Source organism: Bacillus rossius, chromosome 6 (assembly GCF_032445375.1).
Source record: "Bacillus rossius redtenbacheri isolate Brsri chromosome 6, Brsri_v3, whole genome shotgun sequence".
In the NCBI taxonomy this organism is placed as follows: Eukaryota; Metazoa; Arthropoda; class Insecta; order Phasmatodea; family Bacillidae; genus Bacillus; species Bacillus rossius.
Window position 1 is genome coordinate 56,808,573 of NC_086334.1, and position 15,377 is coordinate 56,823,949.

Genomic DNA, 15,377 nt, shown 5'->3' on the forward strand with positions numbered 1-15,377 from the left:
AACAGTATTTTTTAACATTAAAAAATGAAAAAGAAGCAGTGTGCAAAAAGTTTTTTCTTAATACTCTTAGTATTAGTGAACGAACAGCAAGAACAGCTGTTGGAAAAGTAGCAGAGACAGGTGTTTTAGAACCAGAAAAGCGTGGAGGAAGACAGGAAACCCTAGCAGCTAGAGATGCAGATATTCGTAAGCGAATGACCGATCACATCAACAGATTTCCAAGAGTAGAAGCGCATTACTGCAGGGCTAATACAACCAGAGAATTTCTACATGATGATTTGAATATTAAAAAAATGTTTAACCTTTACCAAAGTGAAGATCCCAACGCCAACAAGGGCAGCATCGGGTTATACAGACTTATTTTTAGAAGTTTAAATTTAAGTTTTCATCATCGTAAAAAAGATATGTGTACTCTCTGTATGACTTACAAGACAGGCGATGGAGACACAAAGGACAGAATTAAACAGAGGTATGACCAACACATTGCGGAAAAAACAAAAGTTAGAGCAATAAAGGAAAGGTGTAAAGCAGCAGCAATTGAAAACAAAACTAATGTTTGTTTAGTATTTGACCTTCAGCAAGTAATCTTCTTGCCGAAAACCAACGAGAGCGCCGTATTTTATAAAAGACGCTTATCAGTGTACAACTTTACAATATACGACTTGGGAACCAAGGACTGTCATTGTTTTACTTGGAATGAGTCAATAAGTAAAAGAGGTTCATCTGAAATTGCTTCTTGCATATTCCTCATGCTTAAGGAGCATGATAAAAACAACGTAGGCAAAAAAGTGACTTTGTTTGCTGATGGCTGTTCTGGCCAGAACAAAAATAGTATTCTGCCTGCAATGTTCCTTTACTTTTTGTTCAATAGCTCTAACATTTCTGAAATTAGTTTGAGATTTTTTGAACCTTACCATGGTCAAAATGAAGGTGATGCTGCTCACAGTGCGATTGGCCATGCCATAAATCAAGCAGGCGATCTGTTTGTTCCTTCCCAGCTGGTACCAATAATTAAACTCGCCAGAAGGGCGCATCCTTACATAGTCCATCAAATGGAAACAAGGGACTTTTTGGACTTTAAAAGACTCTCCAAAGAACTGCGCATTCTCACCATTCGAGAGGATAACGAAAAAGGACAACCCATAAATTGGCCTAACATGGTAGAGTATGCTTTTAAGAAAGACCATCCTACAACAGTTTTTTTCAAGAACAGCCATCTTGATGAAACGTACAGGTCATTTACTGTAAAACGTGATGCTGACAAGAACCTGAAGATGCCCCTAGATCGTCTCAACGTTCTACCGCAGGCTATAACAAAAGAAAAGTTCAAGGATCTGATATCACTTTGCGAAGGACCTACTCCCGTTGTAAGGGCTGCAGAGTTTCAGAACTATTACAGGTCCTTACCTAATTAACTTTTCAAAGATTGTTGTCTAGAAGAGATGAAACTTGAATATCGTTATTAGTGTTTCTTCTTTGTTATTGATATTTTATCAATCAATATTATTTAGTTAAGATAAGTTTTTTTATCATTTTGTATGGTTTTTAAAGCTAAACAGTACTGTTATTATTGAAATTGACATCAGGTTATTTTATTTTACTTTTTTTTAAAACAAATTTTTTATTTTATGAAACCAACAAAGTTGAGTATCACTAAGTGGATATTGTAGTTCTGATAATAATTATTTTGCCTAGTTTTTGTTGTTTAGAAATTTTTGTTTAAGAGTGTAGATTTTTCAATGTATACATGTTAGTTTCACTATAGTAAAAATTTTTATGTAAGCAGTTTTCAAACCTCTACTTTTTTAAAACCATAACATATTATGTGAAGCTACTCGATTAAAATTTTTTTTTAATAATACACTGTGTGAAGAAGGCCCAATAATTAATGCTGAGTGATTGAGTTATTTACTGCTAATATGATATACTTTCCTAATAACCTTTAGTGTTTGTACTAACAAACGATTTGTATTGTTATAAGTAATAAAACTTGAACATTTTTCATTATTTAAATGTTTTATTTCGCGGCGTAACTCTGCAATGAATGAAAACAACAAAACACGAAGTGGCGTAACTACAACATTTTTTATATTTTATTATAAATCTTAAAATATAAATTTGTAATAAATAAAGTAATTATAGGTAACCCAAGTCAGACATCTTAAATATATATAAAAAATTAAATGAAGGGTTTTCTAGTTTGGGATTGTGCGGTATAGCACTTCAAACATAGGTGCTTTTCTTATTTTTGCTCTCCTGAAAAGTTGGCATTTTACAGATACGCCACTTCGTGTTTTGATGGTCGAAATGTACAATTTTAAATAAATTATAGAATTAAAGAATTTTTTATTCATTCTTATCTAACCTACATTGTTTATTTTAATGCAATAAACTAAATGGGACCCGTAATTTTGGTCGAATTTGTAATGCGCGTTATGTCTTGTTTGTGTGTATTATTTTTTTTACCAATAATGCTGAAAACTGTTTTTTTTTGCTAAAATTATTTTTGACTGTGTATGTCATCTGCATTCTTAAGATTTTTATGGGAGATATTTAGGTAAAGTGCAGGTACAGGTAATGCCGTAACATTAGAGCAAATCTGATAGGAACTAGATTTATTATTTTTGAGAAATAATTTATTACTTCCCGAAATAAAACTAACAGACTTGTGGAAAATTTATGGTCTTAAATCGTAACCCGTCATATATTGGTGTACACTACGGAGGTGATATTAAAAAATTAAAGAATGTTTATCCCGTTGGCAACGACGACGTCATCAAAAGAGGAGATTTCATCAGTCGCGATACCGTCAGCAGGAGAGACTTTAATGCCGGTGGTGCTGACTACGCAGGAAAACTCGTCGAACTTCGTTTCGCCCTCGATGGAAACTTCAATGGATGGTGATTCAACAACAACTAACGAACATCAGTGTTGTTACTGTGACAAGATTTTCTTAAACAACAGCAATGCTCGACGACACGAGAGGAGAGAATGTGCTAAGAACCATTATCGTAAAATGTTTGGCTGTATTAAGTGTCGCAAGCAATTTACAAGAAATGCTAATTTGAAGCATCACTTGGAGACATGTAAAGGTCCTGCAGAGCGGCAGAAAGTAAAGGTATCGGTGCAACAACGATGCATCGATGTGCATAAGAGTATGCCTGGAGATGGCGTAACTGCTGCAACAACATCATCTGGTTCGGGTCTGAAAGGATCGTCTTCATCACCACGGTATCCTTGCAGCTACTGTGATATGTCGTTCGCATTTTCTCATGATGCACGAAGACATGAGCGGAGTAAATGCAAGAAGAATCTTTCTCGTATAAAGTTTCGCTGTGATGGGTGTCATGAATGGTTTACACGTATTGATAGTTTGCGACGGCATGTGAAAAATTGCAACGGTAAGGTCCGTGTGTCTGCTGAAGAATTACCTGTAGAAATTTCGACTCCTCGCTTTAGATTGGAGACTCGTAAGAGAACAAGCATGAAAATCGATGTGCAGCAACCGATTGGTATGGCGTCTGAACATGAAAATAAACATAAGACTATGTTCGGCGCATTACAAGTGGGTTCTATTGGCGCAGTCTGCATTTCGTGGAACATTGAAAGACTACTATTATCTAAATACGTTAGGTGAGTCGAAAGACATTTGTAATTTTCTTGACGATATCAGACAGAACATAATCAATCAGCTTACTGATGACGTAGCAACAAACGGTCCATTAAAATATAACTTGTGGTTGGACTGTATATATGGAAAGCCGTATCCATTCGATGACGAAGTGAAGAAGTGTGCATTCAAGACATCGGCTGCAGTAATTTACAGTTCTGACGATGTGAAGCATACTGTTAAAAATGGTATCCAGAAACTCTGTCAAGAAGAGGAGGACTATGTCTGTAAAGGTTCTGGCTGGACTCTTTCTAGTGTAAGCAGATTGGAGCTAAGAATTAGTCATTTCACGCCTATGCGGACCTAAATGTTTATAAGATTGCTGGCTTTCGCAAGTGTTCGTGTAGTAAAGTAGAAATTATGTAATAAATTTTATTTTGTGAAATAACTTGTGTTGTTTTCTTTGTCGAACCTGCCACTATTATATTATGTTTATTTTTTTTTCATCTTCATTCCGAATCGTACCAAGGACCTTTATCAATCAGTATATAGATTACAAATTTATTTAATGAATTTTGAACTTTTTCCCGAATCTCTAGCATTACAATTACGAATTTCCAATATGTCGGTCATGATGGCTTTTAGGATGATGGTAGTAGAGGATTTAAAGTCTCTTTAAGAATTTTGAACATGTTTCTTTTTTTGAAATTATTATTTTTTACATGAATAAAAATATATTTTGAATCGATCGAGTATCGAACCAAGGACAGGAAGCGATCGAATCAATCAGTATATAGATTACAAATTTATTTAATGAATTTTGAACTTTTTCCCGCATCTCTATCTAAATAATTACGGATTTTCAAGATGGCGGCCAAATGACAAGATGGGGGGTGTCACAGTAATAATAAATGATTACTGCACTCTAGCGGGTAAGAATTATACTAACATGGCGTCAGCGCACTCTAGCCAACGATAACAACATGGTGGTCTCCAGCAGACGAAGACAAGATGGCGGGCGTAACGAAACATGCTAAAATTATATAATCCAAGATGGCGACCATAACGATACGTGCTACAGTGGTTTATAAGTTATATTTTATTAAATTTCTATTATTTAATTCGATTGATTAATTTTTTTAATGATTTTTGAAATTTTTCCCGATTTTCTAGCATTAAAATTACGGATTTTCAATATGGCGGACATGACGTCATACTACCTGATGGTATATGTGCATTGGTAAAAGTGGTGGGGGTCAGTCTGCCTGCGTCCACTGTGAGGGAAGGATCGGTCGCCATTTTTAATTTTTTTTGCACTCGTCGGGTTCGAACCAAGGACTCCGAACTCCGTGTCGTTAAAGTACAATTTTTATAAATAATTTATTAAAATTTTATTATTTGAATTTTTTTATAATTTTTAAAAAAAATCATTAAAATCGGATAATAAATAAAAAAGTTAAAGATGGCGGTCGTAACGATAATTGCAACAGTGACGTCATAATCCATGATGACGTCAGAGGCTTATCTGCGGCTGTAGACATGGATGCTTAAGCCGTTATATGGACATTTCTAGCCACCGGGATTTTTAAGGACTAAAAACGGGAAATTTTCCCTCGAAACGGGAATTTTTCCCTCGAAAAGAGAAATGTTTTATTTTTTTTTATTTTTTCAGATTTTTTGGTGGAATTTTTTTTCCACAAAAATGGAAATTTTGAAGAATTTTGGGTAAATTTTGCCCAATTTTGGAGAATTTTGACACATTTTGAAGGTAAAATTCCAGGTCAAGGTCAAAGGTCAAGGTCACAACCATCCAAGATGACCGCCGTGACGTCACAATCCAAGATGGCCGTCGGCACAATCCTCAATCCTCACCCTGGACCCTGTGCCCGGACCGTCATTTACATACTACTTATATGGAACAAAAATATACACGCGAAATTGCAAATACATTTGTGCATTAAATGAAAACAATAGTTAAAATTAATTATAAACCGTTCACTGAATAGCTTTAAAGTATTAACTGAGCACTTTATAAGTATAATAAAACAAAATGAAGTTCAATGATTGAATATTCAATTATCTTTTTCCTGGTTTGAAATATATATATGAATGTAACACCAATTAAACATAAAATTATGGGCCAATTTTCGTATTAAATACTCAGAATTATCTTGAAAAAGTATTTCGACAATGCAAAAATAACCATATCCACGAGTCTTACAAGTAAAATATCTTTCGAATCGTATTACAAGCAATTTCTTGTTAACTGGTTTCCAAAGGAGTATTTTGTAACAGTACACAATTTTACTTTCTGTGTAAGAAGAATTCCTTGCTAAAAGTATAGGGATCTGCTTACCTGGCTTTACTTTCGTATCTAAATTAGGAATTACTTAGGGTGACATCGGCACACGTATCAAAAGCCCAGTAGTCCCTATGCTCCAAGCTGCGTCACGCTGCGTGCAACTAAGTGACTTTAAGGTGGCCGCCCGGTTGGCCCGCCGAACATATGTTTTCATATATACATATATACATACACACATTTATGTTTATACTTATATGTATAAACATATATATGTTCCGGGTGTGACCGCGCCATCTAGTAAACTTTCCATATTTACAAAATAATCTGATTACAAATAGCACGTAGGATTCATTGCGCTTTCCTGTGAATTACTTTAACGGTTTCTTCAGTTACGTGTATCTTTGAACAGCAGAAAAGGCCAAAATGTTTTTTTTTTTCATGGGAGTTTTTAAGTTCTGAGTGCAGCATAAACACGTGCAAGGGATCTTTACCATAACATTTCTACCAGAAAATTATATTTTTCCCTCTTTAAGTCCCACATAGGCGCATTTCCGACACGAAGACCGCGCGCCAGTTCTGTGGCTGGCGCTTAGAGGCTGTGATGCGCGTGATGCGCGAGCCATACTCGTCCTTATCGCCCCCTCGCTCTGAGAGCTCGTGCGTCCGGCCAGGCGGCAGCTTTAAGCCGTGCAAATGGGGCCGCGGCAGTAGGCTGAAAATCACTAGGCCAAAGGCACTAGGCCGACAGGCACTAGGCCGAAATGCAGTAGGCCGAAAGGCAGTAGGCCGAAAGGCAGTAGGCCGACAGGCACTAGGCCGAAAGGTACTAGGCCGAAATGCAGTAGGCCGAAAGGCAGTAGGCCGAAAGGCACTAGGCCGAAATTTCGGCCAAATGACTTTCGGCCTAGTGATTGCTACCCGTGCAAATATGTCATGTGAAGCAGAGTGAGAAATTATTTTCGGCCAAGTTCAAGAGCTTTGAATATATGTTTATAAAACAGCCATTCTGTGTAGTCAAGAAATATATAGCCTATATATATTATTTTTGTTCATGCAAATACGGAATAAAAATTCGCTCAGTAATTTCCCGTAAAAATGTGCAAGTATTTCACACTTCACATCGCGATGTTGCACCAAGTAGAATTTTTTTATGCCGCTTATTAACGCTTCCGCTTTGAAACAGTTATGCTAGTCGCGGGTGGCTTACAAACTAAATCTAAGCTAATATTACAGTTATAAACGCCACACTCACAGCTGTTAGAACTTAGAACGTCCGAACTTTAAAAAAAATCTTTCACTTAAGTTGGCGCTTGAATTAAATTGCGCTACGCAAGTCGGGGGAGGTTTGTCGAGGCGATGTCTTATCAAGGCGTAACGAAAAGTGCCACGCACAGGAGTGGAGCGCTTGATGTTTTTTTTTGTGTGGTGGAGAGGGGTAAGAGCGAGAGGACATAACGAGCAAAGTAGAAAGTCAGATAACTAAGACCTTGTTTTGCAGGTTTTCCGTCGTCATGGTTGTTACAACGTACGACCTCCATTGTTCAAGTGGATGAATGAACATTTGGTTTCATCAGCTGAGTGGGTTATTGAAGTATGAAGTTTCATGTATGACGCACACCTTTTTCAAATTCAAATATCTTTTGGGACGTCTGAAGACGGTGTGCGCCGGAGCTACCGACAGGAAGAGCGACGACAGCGAGGCGGCAGGCGCTGGAAGCTCTGTGTGGGGCAGCGAACAATGCCAGCACGTTCCAGTTGGCCACACTGCAACCCCCCCCCCCCCTCGTACAGGAGGGCGCTAAGTGCTCTCTCGCCGAAGAGTGGTCTCCGCGCCTCGCGAGGTGCGCCACTTCCGCCGTGTGCCCCACATGCGTCTCCAGTGGTGACAACTGTGCTCCGTGAACACATCTGGCGTGAGCACTTTCTTCCAGAGTTGTAGCTACGCTTTTTACAAACTCTTTAAGTACTGGAAGTAAACACTGTTCAAGAAATTTACTATACTTATGTGTAGGGATCGGAAAAATTCGCGGATTCATTTCGCGATAGGATAAAATACAATTGGTTACACCTCAGTGCTGCCTCTGCTATTGGCTCACAATTCACCTGGAGGTCTCTGGGCCAATGAGAAACACCCAACCAAAGCTTTATACGAATCACAGGCTGCTAGGTCGGAACGTCTCACAAACAGCAGCCAATGAGGATGTGACATTTGACCGAGTGTACGTAGAACTATGGAGTTCATCCTGGAGGTCATTGAACCCGCGAATTTTTCCTGTCCCTACTTATGTGGTATATTTTCTGTAAACATTATTTTTTTTTCCTCAACAAATATACAGTTTTTAATACAATTCGTAAATTATTATAATGCCTATACGTTAGGTAGTTTGGCAAACTTCTGAATAATTTTATAACAGGGTATAGTTATTTCCTGGTGAATTGCAGACGTTTGATACCAAAGTACATAAAGCACGTTCCAAATGAGCGTCACTTTTACGAAATCACACGAGATGTTCTTGTTGCATTGCATGTTTAAAGAAGCTGTTGAAATTAATAGTAAAATAACCGCAATATTTATATAAATCAGTGGTGGCAGGTCGATTGTTTAGACCTATGCGTGCTGTGTACGCTAGCTTACTTGTCGACGTAATAACAACTGGAACGTAGTCCTGCACTTGACTAAGCGGTGCCTCTACGACTGCTCGTGAAAGGTCATTGTAATATCAGTATCCCGCAGTCTCAGCGGGGACAGGTGTTGTGACAGTGTACAGTCGCAAGAAAACCCAGCATTTGTGCGCCACAGTTACCCAGCCACTAACGTGTGCAGTACTGCACACAGAGTCGATATTGTATCGCGAGAATGATTTTCGACGGAGATAGACTACAAAACACCATGCCTTCTTCGTACTATTTTGGTAGGAAAAAATATTTCTGACAGAACAATGCTAATTTCCAATGAATCGTGATCGTTCTGTAATGAAAGGACTGCGTTCTCGTTGGTCAATCTAGAGCAGTACAAACTAAATTCTCTAGAGAGAGCAAGTGAGGAAATTTATTTTTCAAATACAAACAACTTCCATTTAAGCATAATAAAAAGTCAAGTTTTTCCCCACGTCAATTCACTTTCTATAAATTCACTGCTTAAGGAGTTTAGAAAGAAATATAAAATGATGACTCCAAGACTGCAGAATACAACGGCATTTAGAAGTGTAGTTATAGAATTATCTTGAACACCAGCCGCCCAAGTCTTCAATATGGCCGAAATGGCCAGCAATATGTTGGAACACTATTTGATAGTTATAGTCCAGGATTGAACTTGCCGGGTGGTAGAACCGACCTATGTGCAACCTCGTATAGTGCGGCGGGGCCAATCAGAAGTATCGCCGCCCATCAAAACTAATTAAAAAATAAGTAAATATTTAGTAGAGCCCAATATCCTCTCAACGGGCCTTGATTCATTACATGCAAAAACCAAAATTGTTCCTCTTTAATGCTGATCTACTATTTTAACATCTGATCTTTGATTCCAACTTTATATCGTCCTAATTTGTACGCTGGTAAACTAACTTAAGGGACAGCCTCACAAGTTAGATTATGTAGGGGAGGACGGGGCAAGTTGACGAGCGGGGCAAGATGACGAATGACTTATTTCCACGTCATGGCACTAGATAGCACCACCTAACAGACACTACTAGCGCTCCACACTGGTGGGCACTAAAGAATCGCACAGTGAAGCCGCTGCCACCATTTAGTTGTTTGTTAGATGATGTTCGTACATTTGGTCTGACGTATTGTAATTTTCAAGAACTTCGAAGTAATATCTCATGGACAAACAGGTAAGATATTTGGATATTCAATGCCACACATTATTACCTTAGACTATATACTTTTCTTAACCACTATATATTGTTAACCTTTTATTTTTTTTCCTAGCGAAAAAATCCAATACTAATAACATTGCTGATCGGGGCAAGTTGACTGGGGCAAGATGACGAGTCGTCATCTTGCCCCAAGTGCTTTATACGGTTTTTGTGGTATCCACATACAACTCTTTTATAACTTTTGTTTGATTTTCTGAGCTTTATAATCTCATAAGCAAAATGCAAGTGTCATCACAAGCTCACCCATGAAAGCGATTCTGGTTCAGAGGAGAGCTCAGAGGATAGAACAAGAACGTTTGAAGCAACAAAGACAAGAGTCTAGAGAAGCCAAAAAAGGAACTGTTACTAAGAAACTGAAGCTCGATTCTCGAGAAAAATCCAAGAAGCTCCAACTTTCGACAGGCATGACTTCAGCTCAAATATCCGAAGTGCAGTGTCCAGTGTGTGATGAGATTTATGTCAATCCTCCATCAGAAGACTGGATCGAGTGTTGCAAATGCCACACATGGTGGCACGAGGACTGATCGAACTTTGAAGGAGGAAAATTTGTGTGCGATTATTGTTTATAAAACACCAACTCTGAATTATTTATGTAAGTTAACTATTAATTGTAATTTTCAACAAAGCAAGCCTTTAATAACATGCCTTATATGTAAAAACGCATGTAACAATGTTAAATTAGTTAGTTTACAGTAGTTTGCATTCTAAGAATAAATATGTTTAAACTTGTGTCAAAAATGTCATCTTACCCCGTAGTCAAAGTCATCTTGCCCCGGTAACGGGGCAAGATGGCACATTTGCATTATATTTTTAAAAGGGCAGAATTTTTGAGATAATATAGAAATATAGATTTTTTTTCATGTAGTTACACCACGACAAAAGACTATTCTAATAGTGTCTGGAAAGAAGGAAATCGTATTTCCAAAATTAAAATTATAAAAAATGGTGAACTCTTAACATCGACAACTTGCCCCGTCCTCCCCTACCTATAAACTGGAAAAAAATCTCGGATTCATTTCGAGATAGGCTGAAATTCAAATGCATATACCTTAAAGCTGCTTTACCTTGTTGGCTGAGTGTTTGTCTGGACGGCTTCGGGCCAGTGAGGAACCCTCAACCAAAGAAGCATAGAATCACAGACAAACCATTTGGGACGACTCACAAGTCATCAGCCAATGAACTATCCTTATTTGCCCGAGTGTACAGAGAACGTTGTAGTCTATCCTGAAGGTCATCGAAAGCTAAAATTTTCCCAGTCTCTATATAGGATAAATTAACTCACATTTACAAACAACCCTCCCCCCCCCAACTCACACACACACATCTGGCAATGAAGTTCCAGCTGTGCAACTGAAGCCGGCTATTACGCCTAGAGTGTGTTGCACATTATTAAGGGCCCGGAAATTTCGTGAATCCGTCTTGCGTCAAGCTGAAATTCAAAGCCCTATGTTTTCTCCACCAACGTTTAGCTCTTGTTAGTCGGCACTGCCTGATTCGCTTACTTCTCTCATACCTGGACATCGTTGGCTTGCGGTCGCAGAGGGGCGTGTCCACATGAACACAGTGCATGAGCATTACAGCTTGAGACAAAAGGAATCCACAAAATTCTCGTACCTTTAAAAATTATTGTGACACCTTTTATACGGATAAGAAGGGTTTGAATAAAGAATTAAGGTTTGAAACAAAATTAAAAAATAAATCTACAATATTAAAAGTTCTAATAAATTGTGTTATGATTTGCATTTTTTCTGCGATGACGAAATTACCGAAACATGTGAAACAATTTATTAAAACTGGCAGAAATAATTCAGATATAATTCATACAGGATGAATTTGATCAAAATAATTGCATGATAATATTAAATTATTACTTCTAAGGCAACATAACTGAAAGCTGCCATCTTAGTTTCAACCATTTTTGTCTTTAACTCTTTTTATAATTTGATATTTAATAAAATTTGATATGTTTGATCATTGCAAATAATTAATAGGATGATTTGACATTAATAATAACCAACTGCTACAAATAGTTTTTTTGTGAAATAGTAATTGCTAATTGGTGTTTAGAATATAAACTTTTTCTTGCAGAAGGTATAGAAATTTAATATTACTGCCAAATGACACAATTATATAGGTTAAGGAAAATAAATAAATATAAAAAAAATCGAATTATAGTTATTGATGACACACAAAATAAGAATATTAATGTTAGCAGAAGCAGGTAGCATCAGCGTGGCGACAGGAGGCGCAGTTTTCTCTGTTCTGCAAGCTATGTGTGAGCCAGACTGCAGAACGGCGTGGTTTGGGCCAGGGGGCTGGCTCTAGATTGGGTCTACGATGCGCTTGTTGTACACTAACGATTCCATCCATACCAACATCAGAATGTCATTCACATACAAAACTGAATTATAAATAATTTTTAATAATGTGATTTTGAAACGGTCTGTGATTTTACTTTCATAACATAATTATTTTGACTCGTACAACATTTTAGTGCTGAGGAAACCACGTAATATATATATATATAAAGATGTGAACCAACAAATTTTACACCGTCAGGTTGGAGTCCTTGTTTTTTTAATCGTTTTCGTTAAAAGACCATTGTGTTTTTCATATGCCTGTCTAATTCGTATATTAAAAATAATAAATAGGATGCACAGCTTTTTAATAATATGTACCACTTAAATGTAAAGGAATCAGGAGACCTCAGTAAAAATTTATGTTTAAATACCAACATTTATGTTAACTTTGTGTTACCATGCGTCCTTGAATGTATCAATTGACTCATTAAAGTTACTATTTAATGGTACATTCATATTTGCGTCTTTTCGTTGATTGTTGCTACCACTTAAAATTACGCCAATTTGTGTGTATTGAATTCATTAGATGGGCATTAATGCAAATTAATATCACGATTTTATGAGCCAAATATAGTTATGTATTGTGAAACAAATACGTTAACCTAGCATTGTTTTAGACCACCAACGAACACCACCTTCCATCTCTAACGAAATCTCATAAAAATCCTTAAATTTTACGTCATTGAATAGCAAGACACCAAAATACAAATTAGACAATATTAAATCAAATGTATAAATGTATTTTTAAGCACTAGATCCTGAACGCAAAGATAGCTAAGGGGAACCTAGATCCTGATACATTTCGGGACAAAATTAATTTTTCTTTTTTATGCTTTGTGGTTGGTAGTGTGGGAATCATTAACGACCGATTTCAGAGGAAAAAAATGGGGTGTGGCTGTGTCATGGACACGACCGTGTGTTGTACGTGAATGCGTGTACGTAACAAGTAGTATTTCTTATAAAAAATATAAAATACGCAATTTTTTATTTCAACCCCATATATATTCACTGTAACTATATAACACTAATGTTTTATATATGCAATCGATAGATTTTGACGAGAGCCCTACGATTGAAACTCAAACGAACATCGTAACTTCTCCAAGACAAAAGTTATACTAAATGGAAATCTCGAAACGCAGCAAAATGACCTCAAAATGCCGGCGCTTCCCCCTCCCCCGAGCGCGATGCGTCACAGTCCTCACTTAGAGTGACGAATTCTTTGATCCTTTAGCTATCCAGTGGTGTAATTAAAATTTGGATGGAGATGATAGATATGTAGTTGCAACACCAAACTGTATCCCCCGATTTTTTGACGTGACGTCTAATAAATCGTTGAACGCCGGCTGCACGCACGAAAAAGTGTCCCGTTACTCACATTGTCCCGTTACGCTGTGTCCCGTTACGCTCATTGTACGCTTGCGCCTCATCTATCTCTCTTCCACTCGATTGGAACAACCATCGATTTGACTTTTTCGAGGCACATTAAACTTGAAACACTCCCATTAGTTTCCTATTTTTCCTATCATCGTCCTATCCTTAACAGAATAACACAGATTGGAAGAAGTTAAATAGCAAACATGTATCTATAAACGTTATAGTTTAAATAATCTCTTCGTTAAAGTAATAAACATATTTGAATTAATGAGAGCAAATAAAAGTAAATTTATCAATTAAATTGAATATTTCATTTCACTCCTTCTTTGTATCCATACTAAATAGTGATAATTCAATAAAAATGATTAAATTTTATTGATAAAAGTATGCAATCATTTCATCAATGTTTTGTTATGACGTCGTCTTGTCACGTTAAAATATCGTCCGTAAACCGACTTTACAGACAACCAATTTTTTTTATCATTATTTTTTTGAATTGTCTGCCACGTATTCGCGGCAAAAGGAAAAGGAGTTAGGTGGAATGTCTGCTAAGGTGTGTGCTCCGTGACGGTGCTCGGACGCTGTGGCGAGCGGGAGCGGTGTGCTGGAAGAGCCGTGGACCTCCCCAAGGCCGGTCCCGTTGGCTCGTCTTCCCGGCTGGTCGCTGAACCCGGCCGTGACGTACACCGCCCGCGGGAAGTTTACACGCCTACCGCCGGCACCGCAACGGCGCCACATTTCCCAAACCAATCACTAAGAGACCTGCAAATTTCGCGGATTCATTCGGTGATAGGCTAGAATTCAAACACATAATATACCTCTTAGATAATTTTGCCATTGGCTTACTGTTCATCTGGACGAATCTAAACCAGTTATAAAAACCCTCAACCAAAGAAGGATCGAATAACAGACAAACCAGCTGAGACGGACTTACAAGTCGGCAGCCAATGAACTTTGCGTTATTTTCCCGAGTCTACAGGGGTATGTGCAGTCTATCCTGAAGGCCATCGAAACCGCGAATTTTGCAGGTCTCTACCAATCACTAGAGACCCAGAAATTTCGCGTATTCTTCTGGCTTCAGGATAGAATTCAAAGCTATAGGTGTGCTCAACCAATGTTTATTTTCCCATTGGTTGATTTCTTAGCGAGAGCATTTTTATCCTTGTTATTTTTCACTACCTGATTCGCTTACTTCTCTCCTAGCTGGGCATCATTGGCTCACGGTCGAAGAGGGGCGTGTCCAAACAACTGCGGTGCAATCATGAACACGGTGCGAGAGTGTGAAGGTTTGCATTCTAGCTTGCGACTAAATGAATGCGCGAAATGTCCGTGTCTCTAGTTATTGTGATCCCAGCATAATGCTGGAACCACGTCAGCGCGACGCGACGGGGTAAATAATTATGTCGGGCTCCTTCCCCTTTACTTAACGTACAACACCTTCGAAGTCCACAATTTAAAAAAAAAATCAAATAACTTCAGACCACACATAAAACATTTATTTGTACTTTTACAAAAGATTCTTTGGAAACTAGTTTCCAAGAATTAGTTTGTAATACTGCAAGAAAAAAATATTGTAAATTTGTACAACACGTTGCTATGATTATTTTCGATACATGAAGTACTTTTTGGAAACAATTTTTCTTGTCGAGCTTACGAAAATTAGGAACATAATTTAAATATTTATTAATTTTTTATGCAAGCAAACATGTTTTAAATCGTGGAATTTATAATAGAATTTTAAACAATTGGAATCTATTTTGCTTTATTACGCTTATTAGTTTGCGCATTTAATATTGGAAAGCTATTCAGGGAACGGTTTATGTACATACAAATAACTTTAACTTTTGGAG

At 37.5% G+C, this 15,377-nt stretch overlaps 1 protein-coding gene across 1 annotated transcript in view; it reads right to left on the bottom strand.

Annotated features, from left to right (window-relative positions):
• Positions 1-14,265, bottom strand: part of LOC134533448 (uncharacterized) — a 47,979-nt gene extending 33,714 nt beyond the window's left edge. The window contains exon 1 of the mRNA XM_063370971.1: positions 14,097-14,265. Coding sequence (XP_063227041.1) covers positions 14,097-14,265 — 169 coding nt within the window. The remainder of the gene's footprint in view (positions 1-14,096) is intronic.
• Positions 14,266-15,377: the final 1,112 nt, after the last annotated feature.